This window comes from Sceloporus occidentalis, unplaced genomic scaffold, assembly GCF_023333645.1.
Source record: "Sceloporus occidentalis isolate IW3139 unplaced genomic scaffold, rSceOcc1.0.p SCAF_8, whole genome shotgun sequence".
NCBI lineage: Eukaryota > Metazoa > Chordata > Lepidosauria > Squamata > Phrynosomatidae > Sceloporus > Sceloporus occidentalis.
In genome coordinates, this window is record NW_028316988.1 from 6,730,874 (window position 1) to 6,757,458 (window position 26,585).

A 26,585-nucleotide genomic window follows, 5' to 3' on the forward strand; every position below is an offset into this window, starting at 1 on the left:
CTCCTATGGACATGCTTTGAGACATTATGGCCAACCTTTGGATGATATGCCTATCTGTTCTTAGCTGGAGTGGCCTTTGGACAGCAGACCAGCTTGGTTGCTGGTGAAAGGCAAGAATATAATCTCTTTTGGAACCACTGACTTACCCTCAGCTCTCTCATCCATCCAGCTTTTAGGATGAGCATAAATAGTTATGACTGCTGGAACTTTGTACGTTCCTTGGCATCATTTTCCTTGCTGTCATCCTTTACATCCTTTGTTACATGCCCCTAAGTTTTACCCTTGACGTATCCATGGGTCGTATCAAAACCCACAATTTCGGCCCTAAAGCCTGCCCTTATAGGTTGACTTATAATCACGTATTAACGATACCTTCAAACATGTTGAGTCAGCGACATAGGACTTTATTCAGACAGCAGGACTATATGAATACTGTTGGAATATGCAAAAAGGCTTGCGTCGCTTACCTAATAACGTTCTGCGTTTGAAATGCATTATTCAGCAAACCTCCAAATGGCTTTGAATTTATGAATGCAAGGGCAGAAACGTTGTTGGAGACACAGAGAGAGAGCAATAGTCTTCTGTGTTTAATGTTCTTGTGTTACATAAGTGGAGCGCTCTTGTGTGTTCCATAGGACATCTGAAAGCTTTCGCATCCTTGCTTCTAAATGCTAGCAGATGCTAATGGAGAATGAAACTCTGCAGACTGAAAGAAGGGTCAGGTGTTTTGCAGGTAAAGTTGGTGGATCAATGATAGAACCGACATGAAAAAATGAAAGAAAAAGAAAACATGGCTCGGTAGAAGCAGTAAACGCCGCGAAAAGATAGAACGAGAAACCGGTTGGGCCCATTGATTTGCATTGTTTATTTATAGCGGCGAAACTGTGCTACAATCTGTTCTCGGATGGCAATGGCATTTGATTAAGAAGGAGACCATCTCTGCAGTCTCTCTGGAAGCCTGCCAGGGATTGGTTTCTTGCCAGAGTGGCCTCGGCCTCCGTTGAATCATCAAAGAGAGCGATTAGAAAATGCTGTAACGGAAACACAGTTTGGGCCGACTTAGGCCACGGTTTGCAATTCCTGTTGTCGGCAAAGGAGGACATCTGCACAGCTTGCATTCTCAGGCCAAGGATGGGCTCTTGAACCTGCGTTGCAAACTCCGAAGTCTTAGTAAAGGAGGGGTTGCCACAGTGCAGAGCGACTGCCTTTCGCTCCTTTGATATTAATGGCTGGAGGGTTGCATAGCAAATTATTCCATTTCTAATTGAGATCATCCTTGCTAGGGATAAGCCAATGGAAGGGGAGGAAATGTGGGAGGAAAGTGGCCAAGGTATTGCATCAAATCTGTAGTGGCGCAGCAGCCTGAGTAACCTGAAGCCAGCCAGTGCATTTCATGGCTCAGTACATGAACCTAGATCTCCCAAGTTCAAATCACGAGCCAGTTCTTTGGAGGTCTCTAAACAGAGGCTGGATGGCCATCTGTCGGGGGTGCTTTGATTGTGAGTTCCTGCATGGCAGGGGTTGGACTGGATGGCCCTTGCGGTCTCTTCCAACTCTATGATTATATGGACAATCTTGGCTGGGTTCAGCCTATATGGATATGTCAAACTGGTACAGAAAGATCCCTGGTGAAACAGTAGTTAAATTCCAGAACTTGCAGCCACAAGGTTGTGCGTTCGATCCCTGCAGGGCTCCAAGGTTGTCTCAGCCTTCCATCCTTTTGTAGGTCCTTACAATGAATACCCAGCTTGTTGGGGGCAATTGGCTTACAGATTGTAAACCACTTAGAGAGTGCTGAGTTCACTGATACAGAATTGTAAATGCTATCACCATTGCTACACAAACGCTAAGCTCTGTTTCTTGGATTCTATCTGGCCTACTATGGCCTCGTACTGGCCTACTATGTAACCAATGGCCTAGTGATTGTGATTGTGAAACCTATCAAGATGAGAATGCCTGCTAATTTTGTCTTCTTGTTGTTGTTGTTGTTGTTCTGTGATACCAGGAGGCAGATACGGATGACAACCAAGGGACCCTGGACTTCGAGGAGTTCTGTGCATTCTACAAGATGATGTCCACCCGGCGGGACCTATACCTGCTAATGCTCACCTACAGTAACCACAAGGACTATTTAGATGTGGATGACCTGCGGCGCTTCCTTGACTCTGAGCAGAAGGTACACATTTGAGATCACTGTAAATTTCCCATTGATCACTTGGACTTTTCTAGGGGTTTCTTTAGATTCATCCTCTCCAAAAAATAGGAGGAGGAAGAGACTAGCTTGCTGGACACCAACTTGTGTTTCAAACTCCTTGGTTGTCCTCATCCTTTGATTAACCATCAAATCGTGGAAGGAACCTTGAAGGTAACCTAGTCCAAATCCTTCCCAACATAGGAAATGGATTGATATAGGATTGATAAGGAAATTATGTGGTCCGTTGGTGTTGGGTTGTAGCTCCCAGCTTTCCTCGCCATTGGCTATGCAGGCTAGGACTGCTGGGACTCGTAGTCCAACAACATCTGGATGCCCATCCCTGTTGTGTGGACTCTTAACAGGTGATCATTTAAAAATCTCGGACACAGAATTGACCACCTTTAACATGTCTACCATCAATTTTCTCTTTTTCCATTATCATACATTCTAGAAAACAGAACGTAGCCATTTGCAAATAGAAATGACCGAGTGGTTTCCAAATCAATACAAGACATCCAGCCCTTCCTTGTATCTGCGGCCTAAAAAAGACATGACGCAAAAGGCAGAAGGGATGAGAGGGGAATGAAAATCAGGCAAACACAAGGCACCAATTCTTATTCCAAGACGGATGCTACATTGTTCTTATAGCTTCTTATAAGAATGCTCTTTCATACAGGAGGAAAGGGTTAGTCCTGAATCCTGTTGGTAGTCCCAGGCAGAGTAGACCCATTGGGTCAACTGTTCAGGGGTAAAACAACACTTATGTAAATCCCACTGACGGAGTATTTCTACTGTAGTCAGAACTAGCAGTTGAGTTGAGGCCCAGATCTATTATCATGGACCCATGCAAAGCAAGGACCACATATTCTTGGGGTCTGATCTTGCTGGGTCATAGACCTAGTCATCTTTCTACTATCCCTTCATGGCCACCTAAGAGACACTCGGCCCATAGCTCCCGTTTACCAAAAGGCCATAGCATCCTTTGTTGCGTTGTTGTTGGTTGCTGTCAAGTCAACTTGGACCTGTGCGAATAAGAGGCCTCCAAGTCACCCTGTTGTCGACTGCGCTGCTAAGGTCTTGCAAACTCAGGGCCATGGTTTCCTTGATCATGTCTATCCGCTATAATATGGTCTTCCTCTTTTCGTAATGCTTTTTAACTTGCCAAGCATTGTTGTCTCTTCTAGTGAGTCGTGTCTTCTCATAATGTGTCCAAAGTACTACAGTCTCAGTCTAATCATCTTGGCTTCTAGGAAGAGCTCACGTCTCGATTTTTCTTGTATCCATTTATTTGCCACTTTGGTATCTCTCGAACTCTCCTCCAGCAACAAATTTCCAATGAGTTGAGTGTCTTCATGTCGACTTTGTTCACTATCCAGCTTTCACAACCATACACTTGTTGTTATGTGCCTTCGAGTCATTTTTTACTTCAGGGGTCCCTAAGGTGGCAAATTTCTTCAGAGCGTGTTCGCCATTGCCATCCTCTGAGGCCGAGAGAGTGTGACTTGCCCAAGGCCATCAATGGGTTTACATGGCCAAGTTAGGATTTGAATCCTGGTCTCCAGAGTCATAGTCCAATGCTCAAACCAATACACCATGATGGCTTACACAACTATTCATACAAATAGTAAATATGATTACATTTGCCCCTTGGAACTCATGGGGCATCCGTTCCAGCCCTCCTCCTTGCAAGGTTGAAAACTCGTGCATGTTCAAGCCCCATAGGCTTGAATGGGGCACATGCATACAGAGCGCGCACCATGGGCATGCACCCCATTAAGGTTAATGGTGCTCGCCCCTCTGCAGATTTTCAAGACTTGGAGGGGCGGCTGTACATGGACAATTCTGACTTTGATATTCAATGATATATCTTTACACTTGAGGCTCTTGTTCTTTCATAGGTCCAAAACACACTGCAGAAATAATCCAGTTCAAGATCACTTTAACTGCCCTGGCTTAATACTAGGGAATTCTGGGCACTGTAGCTTTGCAAGACATTGCGCCTTCTCTGTCAGAGAGCTCTGGTGCCACCATAAACTACAATTCCCAGGATTCCCTAGCACTGAACCAGGCGAGTTAAAGCGGTGTCAAACTGGATTATTTCTGCAGTGTGCTTTGGACCTTAGTTGCTCTTCCAAGTTCTAGTCTTCTGATTTATTGACTATAGTCTCCATTTCGATGGAGAAAGAAGCCCAAGATATGGACAATCTTGTACTATTTCTTCATGTTGAAACGTCAGGTCTATGCATAAAGTGACATTGCCTCTCCTGAAATGCGCATCGAACACGAAGTCTTCTGTGTAAACAAGGTCACCTTTAATGATCTGGGAAATGATCCAAACATTTGCAGATAAACAGATCATGATCTTGAAAGTCTGATTTTTTAAAAGAAAACTTAATTTTGATCTTGCTATTTGATGGAAGCATAAGCATTAGTTTTGTCTCTTGGGTTTCCCCAGTTGCATAGTTGCATTTGGACAAGCCGGCTTGTCCTTTTCATAACACCAGCGACAGCCAGCAATGCATTATGGAAATGAAAAAATGTCATCATTTATTTGGGATATCTTTTATCACCGAGAGAAAGGGCTGTTTTACAAAACAGGGGTGGTAAAAGGAGGTTTATTAGATTTCCATTTTCCTATGTTTGGATTTGCTTAGATAGGTAATGAAACAAAGTGCATCTTGGTTTCGAACAAACGTTTCCAAGAGGTGTGATGTGCTTTTGGCGATGAAAAATATGTACAAAGCAATGCTCGCTTTTTGAAAATGACACAGAAATGAAATGCACCCGTTTTTAAATGTGCACCCAACTTTGGTCAATGGGAAGAGGTGCACCAAATGTAAAGAGATTTATATGCCCCCACATACTCATATGAATGTATATATCCAATTCTGGCTTGCATGTCTGTATTTATGGGTATTTGTATACTTAACCAGTGTGGCATAGTGGTTTGAGTGTTGGACTAAGGCTCTGGAGACCAGGGTTCGGTTCCTGCTCAGCATAGAAACCCACTGGGTGACCTTGCGCAAGTCACACTCTCTCAGCCTTGGGGAAAGCAATGGCAAACTTCATCTGAGCAACTCTTGCCAAGTAAAACCCCATGATGAAAACTTCATGGTAGTCTTAGGGTCGCCACATGTCGGAAAGAACTTGAAAGCACACAACAACAACAACAACAACAACGCCAAATGGTGACTTGGAAGCACATGCACACAGACACACTTCTTGGAAGCTACTCAAATACTGGAGATTTAAAAGATGGAACCACTGCCGTATCGCTCAGTTCGGATCAGTTTCCGATCCAAAGGCTTTTTCTTTGTCAGGTTGCCACTGTCGCCTGAGAGTCGCTGGCATTCTTCTTAATCCTTTCATAAAACCTTGCTTCCTTACAGCCCTTAGTGTTGACAAGCTGCTTTCCCCCTAATAAAACACTGGGTTCCCGCACATGCTCCTGCCTGGAAGGTACTGATGCGCTGTCAATTGAATGGCACTAAACTCATCTTGCAACACTACCAGAGTAATGGTTTTCTTCTTTCCATCTTGGGAAGACGGAAAGTGCAAAGTTTCACAGCTTTGGCGCATCCACCTATAAGATCAAGGCTGCAAATGAATGGTGGCAGGTCATGTTTCCTTTGCAGAGCAAAACCTAACTGCTGTCATGCCTCTGGCGGGAATTAAGTAACATACACCATACACAAACTCTCTCTAGTCTCTTCATGCCCTGCATCGGCATGAATCAATTCACAATGGGAAGGACACCAGCTATTTGTGGCTTCCCTCCTCTTCCATCCAGAGCATAGACTGAGCATGACTTTGGCATGTTTGATATGTTTGTTTTATTCATTTTTAACTCGCCTTTCTGTATGGCATAGTGGCTTGAGCACTGAGTTGAGACTTACTCAAGGGTAGTTAACCCCAAAAGGTACTTTTGAGTGTTGGACTATGACTCTGGAAACCAGGGTTTGATTTCCAGCTTGGCCATGAAACCCACTGGGTAACCTTGGGCAAGTTGCACTCTCTCAGCCTCAGGGGAAGGCAGTGAGAAGCTTCCTCGGAACTAAACTTGCATATATATATATATATATATATATATATATATATGGTGCCTATATATGTGTGTGTATGAGTGTGTGTGTATCATGACCCTAAGGAGAACCTATCACTGGTTTCCATGTGTATGCGTGTGCATGCGCATATATATATATATATATATATATATATATGAATCATAGAACCCTAGAGTTGGAAGAGACCCAAGGGCCATCCAGTCCAACCCCATTCTGCCATGCAGGAACTCTCCATCAAAGCCTCCCTGACAGATGGCCATCCAGCCTCTGTTTAAAGACCTCCAATATACATATACACCAGTGATAAGTTTTCCTTAGGGTCACCATACACACACACACATACACACACACAGAGGCACTATCTATCTATCTATCTATCTATCTATCTATCTATCTATCTGTGCAAGATTAGTTCTGAGGAGGCTTCTCACTCCCTTCCCGGCTGAGAGCATGTGACTTGCCCAAGGTCACCCAGTGGGAGAACACTGGTGTGCATATATATGTGTGTGTGTGTGTGTGCGCGCGCGCACACACACACACACACACACACACACACACATGCACTACACACACACACCAGTGATAGGTTCTCCTTAGGGCCACCATAAGTTGGAAACAACTTGAAGCCACACAGCACACACAAGACACTTTTTGTATCTTGACAATTTGAGGCTGGGAAAAGATATGTACAGTGAGAATAGAGGAAAATAAATTGATTACGGAAATGAACTGCTTACATAGGTCTCATAGCTATAGGGGATGAAATGGCTCATGCTTGTACGCTTTAGGTTTCTTTGGCCCAAACAGACAGGCCAAAATAAAGCTGCTCTGGGTCACTTTGGAGGTATGCTGTTTAAATGACGCATGTGTCTTAAGAGGCCAGAAGCTGCGCCAAAGCCACTCTCCAGGCCTAAGGACTGGAGCGCAACTTTGGCGCAGTTTCTGGCCTCCTAAGATGCATGCATCATTTAAACAGCGTAACTCCAAAGTGACCCGAAGCAGCTTTATTTGGGCCTGTCTGTTTGGGCCCTTTGTTGGCTTCTGCAATATGTCACCTTGGAGGGTCCTTCTTCTATAAGCCTCGCCTGAGATGGGGGAATACACCCCAATGCAGGATCCCCATATAGCCAATACAGTTGATTTTGATTATTGATCAGAAACAGTCTGGGTAGAAATAGTTTGGGTACCCAATTCTACCAATGGCTGTGATGATGCCAATCCCCACTGGCAAAGGGGCTGGGATGCTTTTCCTGCTGTGCACCATCTGCTTTGCTATTAACCATCAATAAAGCTTAGGTTATAGCAGTAACACATTTCAGTTTTTGCCACTGAAAGAACTTTTTGGGGAGGCCCGGAACAACATTGAGTTCCCGCAGAAGAGAAAAGGCGATTTTGCTTTTATAAGGTCAAGCGGGGAGAGACTTCATAAAATTGAACCTTCTGTATTCTTATATGTGTCCCCTTTTTTTGGAGACATTTCTGCTCCAAATTTCCTCGCTTGCTCTCCCCGAAGTAACTCTCCATCTGCTTTTTCACGGTCTGCTGGAGATTTCAAATATGTCCTTTGCAGAGATGATTATCTTATCTGTGCCCACTGTTTCTCTAAACGAGTTAGCATTGGTTTCTGTGTCACTGGCTTATTGATCCCCCCTTCGACGGTGGGAGGGAGGCGAAAACAAATACAGTGGTTGCTGCATGGTTTGGTCTGCCTGCATAATCGGCGGGACAAAGACGAGGTGGATTTAGTCCCTGCCTACCATGAATCAGAAATGGAGGCAGCAATCCTCCTAGTTTGCTCCAGCTCAGAAGGATAGTGCATTTTGCTCAGCCTACATTATTGACAGGACCAACTCTAATTTCCGCTACCTGGACTAATTCCGAAATCGATATACAGTTATCGTCGGACTTCGTGTCAGAAGCAAAATGGCACCAAGACTTGTGTCCAGTAATTAGAGAGATTCAGCTCCAGAGAGTATGTCTGCCCTTTGGTTTCACCTCCCTGCTTCTTCCATTGCTCCGTCTACTCAAGCCTTTTTGAGTCTTTCCTGCCTGCAAAGATCGCTCCCTTCTTCTCCCAAGAGTTACCCAGGCTGCGTCTGCACTGCAGAAATAATCTGGTTTGACACCACTTTAACTGCCATGGTTCCATGCTGGAGAATTCTGGGATCTGTAGTTTGTTGTGGCACTAGAGGTCTGTTGTCCACTCTTTCCTTTCCCACACGCCTTCATTGCTCAGTTATCTTGGTCTGTGAGCAAAATTAATGCATTATTTCTTGAATCAGTCCTTCCTTCCTTCCTTCCTTCCTTCCTTCCTTCCTTCCTTCCTTCCCTCCCTCCCTCCCTCCCTCCCTCCCTCCCTCCACTATCCTTACTATCTATCCTTCTTTTACTATCTATCCTTTTCCACCTTCGCTGCTCAGTTATCTTGGTCTGTGACCAGAATAAATGCATTGTTCCTTCAATCAGTCCTTCCTTCCTTCCTTCCTTCCTTCCTTCCTTCCTTCCTTCCTTCCTTCCTTCCTTCCCTCCCTCCTATCTGTCCTTTCCCACCATACCTTCATTGCTCAGTTATCTTGGTCTGTGGCTAAAATAAATCCTTCCTTCCTTCCTTCCTTCCTTCCTTCCTTCCTTCCTTCCTATCTGTCCTTTCCCACCACACATTCATTACTCAGTTATCTTGGTCTGTGACCAAACTAAATGCATTATTCATTGAATCATTCCTTCCTTCATTCCTTTACTACTATCTGCCCTTTACCCACCACACATTCATTGCTCAGTTATCTTGGTGTGTCACCAAAATAAATGCATTATTCATTGAATCAGTCCTCCCTCCCTCCTTTCCAACTATCTATCCTTTCCCGCCACACCTCCATTGCTCAGTTATCTTTGTCTGTGGCCAAAATAAATGTATCACTCATTGATTTTGTCCTTCCTTCCTTCCTTCCTTCCTTCCTTCCTTCCTTCCTTCCCTCCCTACTATTACTCTATTACTGACATCACTTTAATGTTTGGCTTCTCCTTTGGTTTTGTATCTGCAGCTTCGACTTCCGTACTTATAATTTCAAGTTTCTCTGCAGAATGAAAGACCCTTAGCAACCCTTACCCACGATTCACACTTTCATTTATGCAATTCCTAGAGGCATTCCCAGAAGAATTGATGAGTTTTATGTATCTCATTTACCGGCATAACAGTATCCATTGATAACAATTGATCAACTTTAAATTTTGGATGAGGAAACTTGATTCCTAAAGAATAATATCTGGCTTTATAATTTGACGTTAATTTTACCTGATTTGTTCGATCGATACGTCTGATCGGTTGAATATTAATTAATAATAATAATAATAATAATAATAATAATAATAATAGACAGTCGAGGCAGTTTACGATTAAAAATCCATCCAATAATATTCCCTCCCTCCCCTAAAACATCAGTTAAACATGTAAAGCATTAAAATAATGCATTAAAATATGGAGCTGCAGAGTATTCAATAAGGTGGTGAATTCAATTAGAGGCCGGGTTTGCTAATCAGGAAATCAATTCATTGATTGATTGATTGATTTCTGCAGAGGTCAGACTGAAACATGTTGATGGGAAGATACGGTATCCATTGGGACGCCTGATTCTGATCAAAACTGACATTGATCGGTAGCAATGAGAATCTCATTGGGTGACTGGGAAGCGGAGGAGGATAGAAAGCAGTCCATTTGCAGAATGAATAGAGAGGAAACAACTAGAAACACACATTGTTGAATGGAGAGTTTGTTCATATCTCCATCTCTGATCTTCCCCTCCAGATGTGCAGCATAACCAAGGACCATTGCCTGGAAATTATCAATCAATTCGAACCCTGCCCAGAGAATCGGAAACAAGGAGCGCTTGGGATTGACGGTAAGATTTTCGTCTTGCTTTTCCTGGCAGAGCAGAGTGGATGTGAGATGCTTTCATGGCCAGCATCCATAGTTTTATGTGAGTTGATGCCAGCCACAGATGCTGGCAAAATGTCAGGAATAAACTCTTCCAGAATACAGCCAGATACGCCGAAAAACCTATGCAAAACTATGAGATGCTTTAACTGACTATTATCTGATGTTAGCCTCCACCCAAAATGGACACCTTTCTTGATCCTGCTTAATTTATCGCTAGGCTACATGATGATATTTGGAGGAATCTCAAAATATATATCACGGGGACGGAGGATCGCTTTGGAAGCTATGTTAGCCATGGAGCAAAACGCTGCCAAAATGCAAAAAGTCCATTGCGGCGGTTCCTTTATTAGGCCAAGCGGAAATGCAAAATACATTACGCAGGCTTCTTCAACAGGCATGGATGTTCAAAGTTAAAAGTCCAATTTTGCTGGTCTTGAGGCAAGTGAGACACAAAAGCAAAGCAAAGCTATGGAGCAATGGAGTTTTTCCTCTTCCATTGAGGTTTGGTCCCTATCTGCCCCATGCAAGGCTGCTTTGTAGGCAGAATACAGAGGGTCCCTTGAGAAGCATCTGTGCCGACGCTTCTGGAAAAGTTCAAATGTGCCCATGATAGCCGGTTTCAAATTGCTTTGCCTCCGTCGGAGATGAACGTTTCAGAGAATAAATCCCAGTGCAATCTAGTCCAGGGTTGGAGAAATCTATTCATTTCATATTCTCTTGCATTTGGGTTTCGTATTCTCTTGCATTTGAATTTTTTGAACCTCGCATTCTTTCCATCCTGGATCGTTTTTGATCAACTATTAAAACACTCCTTTGCGCTAGAGAAATCCAATAGAGATTTGGAGAAGACCTTGGCTGTTTCCATGCTGCAGAATTAAAGCGGTTTGATGCCAGTTTAATGTCCGTGATGACAAGATCCTGGGAGTTGTAGTTTGAGGAGGCAGCAGAGCTCTTTAACGGTCCAGGTTGAGTACCTCACCAAACTACAGGTCACAGAACTGGACCCAGTATTCCAGGTGGGGCCTGACCAGAGCAGAATAGAGTGGCTCTATTACTTCCCTTGATCTAGACACTATACTTCTATTGCTGCAGCCTAGAATTGCATTGGCCTTGTTAGCTGCCGCATCGCACTGTTGACTCATGTTCAACTTGTGGTCTACTTGGACTCCTAGATCCTTTTCACACGTAGTTTCATTCAGCCAGGTGTCCTCCATTTGTTTCCATCTCTCTGAAGCTCCAAATAGGGCTGATGGAAGGAGGGAGTAAAACCATGGACTTATATTTTTATCTTTCTTCTGGTAAGACTTTTTGGGTCGCCTGTTAACAAACTGAAACTGCAACTTAACACAAACGCCTTCAACGGCAATTTGGTATCAACCCGCTTCTGTTGCAAAAACATTTGAGCCGGATGTTTCGGCTTATTAACACAGAATTAAATGTGTTACATCTTTTCTACTCGCTTTATATTTTGAGCTCCCTCAGTTTTGCCCACCCTCCCAGTTTGTTACGCAAGATACAAAACCGTGTCAGCACCATTCTTTGGGAACATCCCCGAAGAAGCTGTCACACTGTTTCCCTCAAATCGAGGTTGAAAATGCTGGCTTTCTCTTGGCAGAACCCACCGTAATTACGATTTTCTTTCTCCGCGTTCATTATTTTGAAGCCGACGGGCAAAGTTACAACTCTTACTAATTAAATGTGGCAGTATTTGTTTCTGTTTTTCCCTCCTTCTTCGGCGCCTCCGAAAGATGTGGCACCGTTTGCTCTTGAGTTGTTAGCAGAGCTTTATTTGTTCCATCAGCAATAGGGAACAGATGGATTTGTCTTGCTGTTTCGACAAGGGTAGCGCACCCAACGGTTTGGTCCATCTCTTGGCTGTTTCTGTGCAACGTGGGTCCACAAATATTGGACAGGAGGTCAAGCATATAATGGGCCCTTAGTATCTGCTGAGGTTTGGTTCCAGGAGCCTCCCGTTGATACCAAAATCCAAGGATGCTCAAGTCTCATTATATGCCACGGCTTGGTAAGAAGGTGTCCCTTCTATAAAAAGCCAAAAGTGAAGGCCTGTTACAGACTGCCAAACTAAAGCTGCTTTGGGTCTCTTTGGAGGTATGCTGTTTAAATGATGCATGGGTCCTAAGAGTCCGGAGGTTGTGCCAAAGTCACAGTCCATTCCTAAGCACTGGAGTGCAGCTTTGGTGCAGCTTCCGGATTCTTAGGACCCATGCATCATTTAAACAGCATACCTCCAAAGAGACCCCAAGCAGCTTTATTATGGCAGTCTGTAACAGGCCAAAGTTTGCTATTTGGAATGTATACTTGTTTTGAATATTTTCAAGCTGTGGATGCTTGAATGCGTAGATCAGGAATCAATGGATACGGAGGGCCAACTGTATTTTCCTTGCACAGTGTCATTTAAAGTACAGCAGGCCCTTGGTATCCGCTGAGGTTTGGTTCCAGGACCCCCTTTGGATACCAAAATCCATAGATGTTCAAGTCCCATTATAGACCATGGCTTCGTAGAATGGTGTCCCTTCTATAAATGGGCAAAAGCAAGGTTTGTTGTTTGGGATTTAGATTTGTTTTGAATATATTTCAAGCTGTGGTTTACATCTGTAATGATAATAACGCTACTTATTGGTTGTAAGTTGAGGGAGACGGAAGATCTCATATCTTTTTCTCAATCGTGAAACTGAAAACTCTGCAATGATGTTCATATTTGTCGTTGTTGCATGCCTTCAAGTAATTTCTGACGTATGGCACCGCTATGGTGACCCTATTATGGGGTTTTCTGGGGCTGAGAGTGTGTGACCCACACAAGGCTGAGCCGGGAATTGAAACCTGGTCTCCAGTCATAGTCTGGTGCGCGCACCACTATGCCATGCTGGCTCTAATTTTTATGTTGCTGTTGCTGTTGCTGTGTGCCTTCCAGTTGTTTCTGATTCATGGCAACCCTAATCATCATGGGGTTTTCTCGGCAAGATTTGTTCAGAGGAGGTTTGCCCTTGCTTTCCCCTCTCAGGAGGCTGAGAGAGTGTGACTTGCCCAAGGTGGGTTTCATGGCCAAGCTGAGGATCGAACCCTGGTCTCCAGAGTCATAATCCAACACCCAAACCACTCCGCCATGCTGGCGCTCTCATTTTTACGTACTGATGTTAAAAATGGACGTCTTGTAAATGGTGAGATGTATGCGCCTGCAAACATCAATGATACACACACATATATATATATTTAACATCGAACCCCCAAGGTGAAAACACAGCGATGCGTTTCAGGTCTGGTTGCTAGGAACACAAAAATTGACGAAGCTGTTACAGTCCAAGAGCAGCAGTCGCAAAGTCAAACGGCCAAAATAATAATATTAATAATAACATTCTTAGGAAAGATTAAGAAATATCTGGACCAAGTGGAAGAGACGAGAGTCCAAAGGGGCGGCTCACCCGGCTGAACAAGGAAAAGTCAATAGGTAATCATTAGGAAAGACCCGACGACGGAGTTTAAAAGCTTCTGCCTGGCTTTCCAGAGAGGGCTGAGAAATCGCATTAGAGGAAGCTTTTGGCTTCCTAGCCTGCTTTTGAAAGGTTTTGCCTGATTGAAATCCACCCATTTCTCCCCCTGAGTGAGACCAAAGTTTCAGTAGCTTAATAAAGGACTGGACTTGCTTTGTTCCATCGGACAAGTAAGATCTCGCATCCGAAGCCCAGACCTCTCCGAAAGCTGCCTGGCTTTAATTAATTCTCTCCAGACCTGTCTGGCTGAAATGTCATGGATGGAGTGGAGGAGCACATTTTCAGGCTGCATTTGCTGATCATGGGTTGTAGTAAAGAAAATGTCGAGCATCCCTTCCCTTATGGGTAATGGGGATGAAGGAGGATGCTCTGGCCTTTTGGTTTGCCTTTTGGAAAATCATAGACTCCTAGAGTTGGAAGAGACCCCAAGGGCCATCCAGTCCAACCCCATTCTGCCATGCAGGAGCTCTCAATCAAAGCATCCCCATTGACAGATGGCTATCCAGCCTCTAGCCCTTATCAGATGAGTCTGGAACTGGGGGTCTTCAGCACTGGGCGGTTCGAATTCACGTTATTTCGCACAATACCATCATACCATCATTCGAATGGCCCAATCCGAACTCACGTGAATGCGCGAGATGCCGAACTGAATGCGTACTGGCTCCTCTTTTTGGAGAGTGTTGGCCAGTGCGCTGATAAGGGGATTGGCAATATCCTGGATTGGGGCTCTGTTCGATCTCAGTGCGAATGGCTCTGGTGTGACTACCCAATCCTGAATTCCATCGCAAGACCCCCAGATTCCAATTTTAACTTCCGGTGGGTCTTTCCTCTTGCCGGTTCCAGGGAAGCGGGGGGGGGGGCGGTTCCAGCGGCCTCCTCCTCCTCCTCCCGGCTTGGGAGCCAGCATAAGCTGCATCCCAAGAAGGGAAGAGGCGCGGGGGGCCGCTGGAATCGTGGTTCCGGCAGCCTCCTCCTCCTCCTCCCGGCTTGGGAGCCAGCATAGGCTGCATCCCAAGAAGGGAAGAGGCGCGGGGGCCGCTGGAACGGCGGCGATCGCCGCGATTCTAGCGGCCCCGCGCCTGTTCCCTTCTTGGGATGCAGCTTATGCTGGCTCCCAAGCCGGGAGGAGGAGGAGGAAAAAAGCATCCCCATTTACTTAGATGGCCATCCAGCCTCTTTGACAGCCGCTGGAACTGGTCCTCCCCCCCCCCCCCCAGAATACATATTCACACACTCACACACACACACGTACAACCGGGCATTGCTAATTTGTTGCAAGGGAAGGTCATGGTAACGTTAAAACCAAGCAGGAATGTAGAGAGGAAACAGAGAGGAATGTAGAGAGGGCACGTTGTATCGCGATTGTTAATGTGCATGAGCTGGCTCTCCAGCTGTTTACCGGGCTGTCATGACGTGACCTCCCCTTTCACCCCGGAAGCGTTTAAGGTCGCAACCCATGCAGGGCACCACTGAGCATGTGCGAGGGGGTCGATACGAATCGGCCAATCCTCATGTTGAGCACCGGTGTGACAAAACATTCTGCACTGAATGCACTTCGCGCGAATGCGTATTGGCCAATTTGAATCATGCCAATTCGGAGGGGCTCCCAGGTATGATGGTATTGTGCGAAATAACGTGAATTCGAACCGCCCAGTGCTGAAGACCCCCAGTTCCAGACTCATCTGATAAGGGCTTCTGTTTGAAGACCTCCAAAGAAGGAGACTCCACTACACTCCATTGAGGGAGTGTGTTCCACTGTCGAACAGCCCTTACTCTCAGGAAGGTCCTCCTAATGTTGAGCGGGAATCTCTTTTCCTGGAGCTTGCATTCATTGTTCCAGGTCCTATTCTCTGGAGCAGCAGAAAACAAGCTTGCTCCCTCCTCAATATGATATCCCTTCAAGTATTTATCATATCATATCATATAACCTCTTAACTTTCTCTTCTATGATTCTATGATTCCGTCTTTCAAAAGTATTACTCATTTCATCAAAGTAGGCCATTTTGAGCCACGGAAATGAAGTCTTGAGGAATATAATAATAATTCATATGCTGCAAATAGTTGATCAGATTGGAATTTGATCAATTAAAGAGCTTTCCTTAGTCATCTGGAGTGGCAAATCTTTCTTTCTTTCTTTCTTTCTTTCTTTCTTTCTTTCTTTCTTTCTTTCGTGATTATTTCTAATATCGGTACTTATTAAAAATGGGGATGGCAGGTGTCTGCAGTGCTGTGGTGTGTGCCTCTTCTAAGACTGCAATGTGAATTTCGGCATGGATGCCTTTCATCTAACAGTAAATGATTATAATTGCTCCAAGCAGTTCAGTAATAATGCTCATTACTTTCCATAAATACCGTTCCACTAAGAAATTTAAAAGTAGCACACATTTCTCCATCACATTTTCTCTACACAGCACCTCTGGGATACTGTATATATTAGGTGGAGAATATGAGGTCACCCAGTGTTGACATGAGTCAAAAGTGCGACGCGGCAGCTAAAAGAGCCAATGCAATTCTAAGCTGCATCAATAAAAGTAATAGTAATCGAGGGAAGTCATAGTGCCACTCTATTCTGCTTTGGTCAGGCCTCACCTGGAATATTGTGTCCAGTTCTGGCACCACAATACAAAAAGGACATTGAGAAACTGGAGCCATGTGCCAAAGGAGGGCGACTAAAATGGTGAAGGATCTGGAAACCATGTCCTATGAAGAAAGGCTTAGGGAGCTGGGGATGTTTAGTCTGGAGAAGAGAAGGTTAAGAGGGCCATGATAGTCATGTTTAAATACTTGAGGGGATGCCATATTGAGGATGGAGCAAGTTTGTTTTCTGCTTCTTCAAAGATGAGGAGATGGAGCAATGGATTCAGACTAAGATGCTCCTTTAATGCGTGGTGGAGTCTCCTTCCTTGGAGGATTTTAAACAGAGGTTGGATGACCATCTGTTGAGAGTGCATGGATTGTGTCTTCCTGCATTGTAGGGGGGTTAGACCTGATGACTTTTGGGGTCTCTTCCAACTCTAAGATTCTGTGACCTTCATGACCAAGTGCAGCTCTGAATGCAAGGCTCCCCAATTTGAGTCCAGCTCTCTGACCACAGCACCACACGCCACACTGACAGTAAGGGCTGTTCGACAGTGGAACACACTCCCTCAGAAAGTGGTGGAGTCTCCTTCCTTGGAGGTCTTTAAGCAGAGGCTGGATGGCCATCTGTCAGAGATGCTTTGATTGAGAGTTCCTGCATGGCAGAATGGGGTTGGACTGGATGGCCTTTCTTGGGGTCTCTTCCAATTCTATGGTTCTATGAGACAATTGACAGACTTAAGTTGGGCTTAAGTTCGTGCTGTGTGGTCATGTTCTAGAAGAGTTTATTTCTGGCGTTGCACCAGCATCTGTGGCTGGCATCTTCAGAGAATGCCCTTTAGCATTCCCTGAAGATGCCAGCCACAGATGCTGGCAAAACACCAGGAATAAATTCTTCTGGGAACATGGGCACATAGCTCAAAAAACCCACCAAAAACTATAGACCACAACCCATACCTCAAGCCCACTGCCTACCGCATTTGCTATTCCTTCCAAGAAATGCACCCCACCTCCTTTTTTCCTATCAGAGGTTGGCTCCCAGACTTGAGACTCGACTTAAGAGTTGAAGGCAGAGACTTGAATACATCCCCGCCATACACAACAGTATTCAACCAACCTGATCTTCTCCCCACAGGCTTCACCAATTATATGCGCAGCCCTGCTGGGGACATTTTCAACCCAGAGCACTATCAGGTCAACCAAGACATGACTCGTCCTCTGAGCCACTACTTCATCACCTCTTCGCATAACACCTACCTCATGGGGGATCAGCTGATGTCTCAGTCCAGAGTCGACATGTACGCATGGGTTCTCCAGTCTGGATGCCGCTGTGTAGAAGGTATGGATCTTGACACACCCACACACCATTCAGGGATAGCCCTTCTAAGAGATGGGATGAGTTCTTCACCAAAGAGAGCACATTGGGAAGGTCAGAAGATTGCATGAGTGTGCTCATGTGTCCCCAAACATATTGCTAGAAGGCTTCATGACATTTGTCACTGCTTTCAGCTTGGGCCAGATCCACCCCAGTGCCTTGTTTTGAAGTCTTCCCAGGAGGAGGCATCAGGTCAGATGCAAACTGTCCTCCTGTAACAAAAGCTAGAGCCAGAAAAGAGCCACCATGTCACTTTGGAACTGCCACCCACCCAATGCTTGCATGTCGTTTTCCTAGTTCAGCAAAGCCTTCATCGATTAAATTGCACAGCTTTTTAGAGAGCCCTGAAGCATCTCTGAGGGTTATTTTTAATCACACTAGTGAGGTTCCATGGGAAAACAGGAGTTGAACTAGATTTAAACCAACCAAACCCCCAGAAAGGCCCAAAGTTTATCACACGACGTCGCAGTTAACGTGAAATAACGCGAAGATAATCTGAACGCAAAGCGGAGAAAACCATCCGCTTTTAACTTTCGGAAAACCCCAAAAGTAAAAAAGCTGCCGTTTTTCTCTGCTTTGCGTTCGGATTAAGTTTGCGTTATTTCCCTAGTGTGATAAACTAACTGAATTCGCAAGTTTGGTTTAAATTCGAATGTACTTTAAATCGCGTTTAACTCCCATTTTCCCGTGGGATCTCCCCTAGTGTGATAAAGCTCTGAAGTGGCTCCAGATGAGAACCAGGGTATGAGCATAGTTGGTGGACATCTTGCACCATTCCTGCATTGCATAGACCCATATGAAAAACGTGGTACCACCGCCAGAGCATACAGTCATCATGATGCCATGGTGTGGTCCATAGCATCCTTATTTTCTGTGTGGCCCATAGCATCCTTATTTTCATCTACCATCTTTCCAAGCAGAGGTGCTTGCTACTCAGACGCATCTGCCTTAAACTGTTTGTTCCTGGCAGCAGTCTGCAGAGCTGTTGCCAATCTTTGTAAATCTGTTGGGAATGCAAACAGGTTGGGAGAGAAATCTCACAGCTATCTCATACTTTCCTCATATTATTGTGTTGGGGAAGCCAGCAGAGTAGGGGATCCGACTTGTATTTCGAGTCTCAGATCAGAGATAACAACAGGGGATTTTCCCCTCCCGCAGTTTGCTTTTCCATTAAGAAATGTGATGTTTCCACCGGAGACACTTTCCAAAATGTGGAAGGACCACACAGCCCAAATCCAGACCTTCTCAGGCTCAATGTAATACATAATAAAACTTTTTAACCCACCTCTTGGTCAGAAGACAATATGACCCATGGGCCAAAAGTGTCACTCCGTATAAAGAGTTTTGAACCATCAATGATAAACATAAGACAGCCTCGTGTTTCTCTTATACTGGGCTCCCATGGAGTTAAGAAATAGACAAGTTCACATTTCTAAGTTTCCATTCTGGGAAAGAAAGGTTAGGGTCTATAATCTCCAAAAGTAACTTTCCCAAGTTCTCAGTTACTCCATAACGTGTTTTCTTTTTAAACAAATATCGTGGAAATGTACAGGATTTGGATCTGACATCCCAATGTCTCCTTGTCTCCTCTTGCAGTTGACTGTTGGGACGGTCCAGACGGTGAACCAATTGTCCATCATGGTTACACTCTCACCTCCAAGATCCTTTTTAAAGATGTGATTGAAACCATCAACAAGTATGCCTTCATCAGGAGCGAGTACGTATTTCTATAGGTTCTCCATTTAAATGTCAAACATAAGAGGGAGGAGCGGGGAAACGTGGTTCATGACAAAACGATGGAAGTTGATGTAGTCGTATGGTTTGTATCATGATGCTGGTGAATTTCGGGAAAGAGGCGGGGATGGGGAAAGCTACCTTCTCCACTTGGGAATTGCCAGTTACTTAATGAGTTAATTGTCATCAGAAGGTTGCCCTCCAGATGAAAAATCCGGCCATTGCAACTTTGAATGTCACAGACATTTGGGTTCAGAGATGACCAATGAAACCAGCGATCTAGAATAGAGTCATAGAAATCCTAGAGTTGGAAGAGACCTCAAGGGCCATCCAGTCTAACCCCATTCTGCCATACAGGAGCACAGAATCAAGGCACCTGCAATAGATGGCCATCCAGCCTCTGTTTAAAAGTGAAGTCGAAGGCTTTCATGGCCAGCATCCATACTTTTGGGTGGGTTTTTTGGGCTCTGTGGCCATGTTCTAGAAGAGTTTATTTCTGACGTTTTGCCAGCATCTGTGGCTGGCATCTTCAGAGAACGCTGGCATGGAAGAAAGTTGGGTATATATACTGTGTGACCCTGGGTAGGGAGGAGTGATCTCCATGTTAATCTGTATATTGCTCTGTTGTTGATGGCCAGGCCTCAGGGTGGGAGGATATGCAAAGACACTAATCCTCTTTGCAGAGTAACATGGAGCTCACTCCTCCCTACTCAGGGTCACACAGTATATATGTACACCCCACTCTCTTCCATGCCAGTGTTCTCTGCAGATGCCAGCCACAGATGCTGGCGAAACGTCAGGAATAAACTCTTCTAGAAAATGGCCACATAGTCCGAAATACCCACAAAAAACTCTGTTTGAAAGCTTCCAAAAAAGGAGACTCCACCACTTTCCGAGGGAGCATCTTCCACTGTCGAACAGCTCTTATCATCAGGATATTCTTCCTAATGTTTAGGTGGAATCTGTAAGGTATTCAATTGTATTGTGACCCAAACTGATTATAATCACAACCTTCTGCCCCCCACCCAAAGGGAGGACTAGTGTTGGCCTGGCTCATAATGCTTTCCCCTTGACTTTCCAGAGTCTTAGCAAGTAAGAAGGGTTACCATCTGAAGGGGACTATCTTTCCAACACAAGGAAGGCAATGAAGAGGGCTGAAACAGAATGAAACAATAAAATATTAAAATAATCTACAATAGAATAATCCGATTAAAATAAACAGTGTGGGATTAGGCACAGGGCAGTCGATGGGGTAAACATATTCTTGATGACCATAGCAAGGTCCATAGAGGATTTTGTCAGGGTCATGATCAGTAACCGCTTGCGCTGAACATCTAGGCTATGTTTGCTTTTGTGCCACTCCCAGCAACTCACCTTGAATCCTCTTTCTTTCAAAGCCATATTGATGAGCTTCAGGCTGTTCCGAACGCCTCCAGCTCCTAAGCCTAGAGAAGCTAAAAATAGATACTGAAAACCCAAAAAAAGAAAGCCTGGGGCTTGGATGATTGGCTTGCGACGTCTGTCCTTTCCAATGTGACGCCGAGAGTTGTTAGACCTACTTAATGACTCTTCTCTGACACAGCGTCCTTTGTCTTGCTTTGCATCCGTCTGGTTTTGTATTCTAGCATTTGGCTAGAAGAGGGCCTAAAGCAAACATCGGACGTCCCAGCCTAAATGAAGGGTACTTCTCAATTTGATCTCCCAAAAGTGGAATTCCAGATTGCATGTTCTGTTTCCCAGAGTGATCCTAGTGCTTCGGGAATGCGCCACTTGCCTTTTGCTCCGTTCCTGGCACACATATTTCAATAGAAGTATAGTGTCTAGATCAAGGGAAGTCATAGTGCTATTCTATTCTGTTTTGGCCAGGCCTCATTTGGAATAAGCCTGTGTCCAGTTCTGGGCCCCACAATTCAAAAAGGACATTGAGAAACTGGAGCCATGTGTCCAAAGAAGGGCCACCAAAATGGTGAAGGATCTGGAAACCATGAAACCCTATGAGAAACGACTTAGGGACCTGGGTATATTTAGCCTGGAGAAGAGAAGGTTAAGAGGTGATATGATAGCCCTGTTTAAATACTTGAAGGGATGTCATATTGAAAATGGAGCAAGCTTGTTTTCTGCTGCTCCAGAGAATAGGACCCAATGGAGCAATGGATGCAATGGATGTTTTTAACATAAGAGTTCAAGTACAGTACTTACATTGACCCATGGATAAGTCGACTCAGGTTTTGGGGTCAATTTTTGGATCAAGATTTCTAGACTTATACATTGAATGTCTACAGTAATTTAAGAAGTCTTATTTGTGTTCTCCCCATGCACCAGGTACCCTGTCATTTTGTCCATTGAGAACCACTGCAGCGTGGCCCAGCAGAAGAAGATGGCCCAGTATCTCACCGAAATCCTGGGCGACAAGCTGGACCTGTCTTCAGTGAGCAATGGAGACCCTGGGAAACTGCCTTCGCCGGAGAGTTTGAAAGGGAAAATATTGGTCAAGGTAATTAAATATTAATCACCCATCCATAATTGCTTCTTAGTTTGAAGAGTTAGGAGGTTGCGCTTCGGCCGTCCATATTGTTCTTTAAAAAAATATTAATCTTATTTATTACCATCCAAAATACAGTGATCCAAAGATTGCAAAAATGCAAATATCATTATGTTCACATTCATATTAATTATTATTCATAATTAATAATTATTAATAATCAATATATTATTAATAATATTAATTATTTGTATTATTAATACAAATGCATTCATGATCTTTTCATTCTTACAATTTCCTAATATTTTTTACCGTTCAACCTTAAATAATTGTTATTTCCATCATCGTAACATATTTACTCACACGAATCCTATAGTTTATCCTTTCATTTCCTTCATCTGTCCATAAATTCATCACTTTCTTTCTTCCTTAGCTTCCTTATCCTATAGTTTATCCTTTCGTTTCCTTCATCCTTTGAGAAATTCATCACTTTCCTCCTTCCTTAGATTCCTTATCCTATAGTTTATCCTTTCATTTCCTTCATCCGTCCATAAATTCATCACTTTCCTCCTTCCTTAGCTTCCTTATCCTATAGTTTATCCTTTCATTTCCTTCATCCTTCCATAAATTCATCATCACCTTTCTTCTTCCTTACCTTCCTTATTTTACCTTCTTTCTGTTCCACCTGTAATTCCTTCCTAATTCTTTCATTCCTCAAACTCAAAAATCCAAATATTGCAAAAATACAAATTTCATTATGATCTTTTCACTCACGATCTTTTCGTTCTTACCATTTCCTAATACCTGTATCCCTCCTTCCTCAAACTCAAAAATTAACCTTCCTTCTTTCCCTCTAACTTCGTCTTACAACTCTCCTTTTATTCCTCCTTCTCCAACTGCAGCCGTTGCAAACGGCTAAAGGTGCTTTTTTGTATTTTGGTCTCAATAAAGAACCATGGTTGACTGTCTCTGAACTCCAGCGTCTCTCTGGAATCCTCCTAATGTCAATCAAAACCTAACGCCGCGTAGCATGAAGCTTTAAAATTAGCCTCCGGAGCGTCAGCCGCTTGGCTTTTTCGCTCCCCCTGCTGATTTTTCGCCATTGTTTTGCCTGGACAGGGTCCATTGCTGCTGTTGATCTAAGATGGAGTTGTTGTCAAATTGAGATGCTGCTCGGCGGTGGTGGAAACCGATTCTTTGCAGTCCCTTAAAAATACGGGTGGAAAGAATATTAAAAAATATTTGGGAAATGACTGGTAAATCATAGAATCGTAGAGTTGGAAGAGACCCCAAGGGCCATCCAGTCCAACCCCATTCTGCCATGCAGGAACTCTCAATCAAAGCATCCCCGACAGATGGCCATCCAGCCTCTGTTTAAAGACCTCTAAGGAAGGAGACTCCACTATGTGTTTCACCAATGTCAGAAATGTGGATAGCCCTGGACTGATGAGAATCTAAACAGTCCAGGACTTACTCTGCATCTTCAGTGCCTTCTTGAACCTCATTTCTGTAATTGTCAGATAATTACACATGCCATCCCCAGCGCAGTGTAGTCTCAGAGTACTAGCATCCCTGTAGCCCCATTGCTAGTGCCTGGCCTGGAAGCCCCTTCATGAACACTGTCGGGGATGCTTTGATGGAGAGTTCCTGCATGGCAGAATGGGGTTGGACTGGATGGCCCTTGGGGTCTCTTCCAACTCTATGATTCTATGAAAACGTCTGTATCTAGGAGCTGCCAAGTTTCTTCAAGAATGGTTTGCATCTAAAGCTATTTGTTTGGATGGAGCTTTTATAAATACCTCAATTCCTTTCCTCATAAGGGATAAACTGGCCTTTCAGCAGATGAAGCTGCCACCCTCCGATATAAGCCTTTAAGGATTTCGTGGCGGAGATTACAGATCAATAAAAATGTATTGACCTGTTGGATTTGGCGCTCTCCAGTTTAAGGGCAAAGAGAACAACTCGGGTCTTGGGAAACATTTTGCAAAGGTGAAATAAACTTTTAGGAGAAGAGGTGTTTGATTTTGCCATGGGCCAGCTGTTTATGATCCCCCAGAAAAAACACAGGTTCACCCAGTTGTAACTATGGGGCTTGGCAGAGGGGCGCCTCTGTGCCACCAGTCTTTGCCCCGCAACGTTGCTGTAACCACCAAACGGCACAACAAGGATGCGCTGCCAGAAAGAAGCTGCCCAGAGTGGCCTCTTTTTTGCGGCACTGTAAATGGGAAAGGGCGCCGCCATGACACTACTTCCTACCAGCAGCGTCTGCACACTGCGCAGCGTTTGCATCATCATGGCAGCCTCCATGTGGATAAGGCTGAGCCATGATGCCATCACTGGCGCATACTAGAGTTTGGGATCATGTGGTTGCTCTCTTCGCCCGAACCCTAACTTTAGCCCCAGATTGCTGCAAACCGAAGGTCTATTCCAGGTCTATCCCTCAGTTGAGAAGACCTGGGTTCAAATGGCTATTCAGCTATGAAACTCACTTGCACAAAGCCTTTGTTCAACTTAATCTATTAACTATTACCCTTCTTTGTTTTCTAGATAATGTAGTCTAGCATATACAGTATTACATTAGTTCCATTTATCTTCTCTCTCTCATACCTTCCTCTCTCCACACCATCTTTACAAAATCCTTAGTCCCTAAACCTTCTTCTTTCTCTGACCATCCACTCTTAACATATTTAAATCCTTCCAGTCTTCCCACCATCTTCTACTTTCTTAATCCCTCTTTCAATTACGAGATTTACTTTCTTCATTCGCCTTCACCTTCATTCATCTCATTCATCCATAACTTCCTTCACTCCTTTCACCATATATTTATATATATATATATATAATACGAGTTAAAATATATGGTACTTACATAAGTCGAGAAAGGTTTCTTGAGTCAACGTTTCAACCTAAATTCCTAGACGTATACATGTGTATATGCAGTAATTCATTCTTTGGTTTGTTCTGGAGCTTAATGGTGCTTTTTGTTTTATGTGTTTATTTTCCTTCTAGGGGAAGAAACTTCCAGCCAACATTAGTGAAGACGTGGAAGAAGGAGAAGTGTCTGATGAAGACAGTGCCGATGAGATGGAGGATGATTGTAAACTAATGAATGGAGATGTAAGTATTGACATTTGGAAATGGAAAGCGTAGATGCAAAAGTAGATGAAATCCACGACTGAGGTTCAAAACAATAAAAAAGGGGGACAGGGCCAATACAGACGGGCAAAAAGCACCATCATGGGGCCAATTTTAGGGCTCAAGAGAGTGGAGTGTCCACACATTCCCAAGCCCTACCACGCCATAATGGCTTGCCCCCATCCACACGGGGGCCGCCATTATGATATACATGCGCCACAGTGTCCAAATGGTGCTGTGCTGCACAGACGTCATCAGCATGTGCAATGGTGCCAATGGCACCATGCACGCACCCTAAGAACAACCCGCCAGGAGCGGGTTCTGTTTAGGGCTCCCGGAGGCCGTGCCGTTTGGTTGCTGCGGCCTCCGTTGGGGGCAAAAAGGGGCGACATCTCGCCGTCCCTTTTCCCCGTCTGTATCCCCCCACAGTCCAAATTCTAGTATGTAGAGAGATCTTGTAGCACATTTGAGACTCAGTGAAAGAAAGATGTTGGCAGCATCTCAGGAAAGGCATCTGAAGAAGTGAACTGAAGTCTATGAACGATCATGCTGCCAATTTCCTATAATCTCCTCTAATCTTTCAGTGAGTCTCAAAGGTGCTACAAGATCTCTCTACATACTGATTAAAGAGCATACCTCCAAAGAGACCCAAAGCAGCTTTATTTTGGCAGTCTGTAACAGGCCCCAGCAAGTACATTTCTGACCTGAGAGTCTCATTTTCTGGCACTATGAGCTTTTATCACACAAGCGAGATCCCACAAGAAAATGGGAGTTAAAGGAGTCATTTTACTTGTGGCTCATGGCTTAAGAAAATCAGGTTGCAATCCTTAAGTCACATTAGTGGCTACTCTCTATGGAACATAGTGGGACTGAACCTCTAAGTAGCTTTTGAACTCTATTGCTTTGGCCTATTCTTCTTTGGTATTGACTTCTGATACTCCTCGCAAGTACCGTTCATACGCATACATACTGATCCCAGCATTTTCATTTCTGGACCTTCTGATCCCAGCTTTCATAATAGTTTTAATATCAAGGAGCCTTGAAATAGATTCACCTTTGCATGAACTGTCTCCAGGGGGAAATACCAGTGGCTTGGAAACAAAAGCCTGCCTCGCCAAAATTATGATTGCTGCTAATGGTTGCTGCCTCCCTTCCTTTCCGCTTTCGCAAAATGCCGCTTATATATCTGCTCTCTCCCCTTTTTAAATAATTACACACATCGATGATTACTTCTAATGCAATTAAGGGAACGTCTCAAATGAAGTGGTGCAGATCAGGACCCTTCAAAACGCTCGCTTTGGTATCAAGAAGAAATTTGCTCGTTCTAGCAAAGGAAAGAGTAGAAGGATGCTTTCCTGGATAATGTACAAACCATGACTTCTACCAACGTAGGAGATGTTAACCAGTTTAACTGTCAAATAATGGAAAAGGTAGTTCTGTAAAGAGAGTATTCCACACTTGCAACCGAATTGCAATGACAAGGCAACTGTTACATGGATTTGTCATTGGTTGACCGGCCGAAGCCAAAGGATGCTCAGCAATGGCTCCTTTCCATCCTGGAGAGAAGTGACCATTGGTGTCCCA

The 26,585-nt window shown here is 44.3% G+C and overlaps 1 protein-coding gene across 6 annotated transcripts in view; it reads left to right on the forward strand.

Annotated features, from left to right (window-relative positions):
• The window catches only part of PLCH2 (phospholipase C eta 2), a 205,855-nt gene that overhangs the window by 128,561 nt on the left and 50,709 nt on the right, over positions 1–26,585 (forward strand). For all 6 annotated transcript variants that reach the window (XM_089534368.1, XM_089534369.1, XM_089534372.1 and 3 more), the window contains exons 5-10: positions 2,006–2,176; positions 10,058–10,151; positions 17,411–17,614; positions 19,247–19,367; positions 21,707–21,878; positions 24,876–24,983. In XM_089534368.1, the coding sequence (XP_089390494.1) occupies positions 2,006–2,176; positions 10,058–10,151; positions 17,411–17,614; positions 19,247–19,367; positions 21,707–21,878; positions 24,876–24,983 (870 nt within the window). The remainder of the gene's footprint in view (positions 1–2,005; positions 2,177–10,057; positions 10,152–17,410; positions 17,615–19,246; positions 19,368–21,706; positions 21,879–24,875; positions 24,984–26,585) is intronic.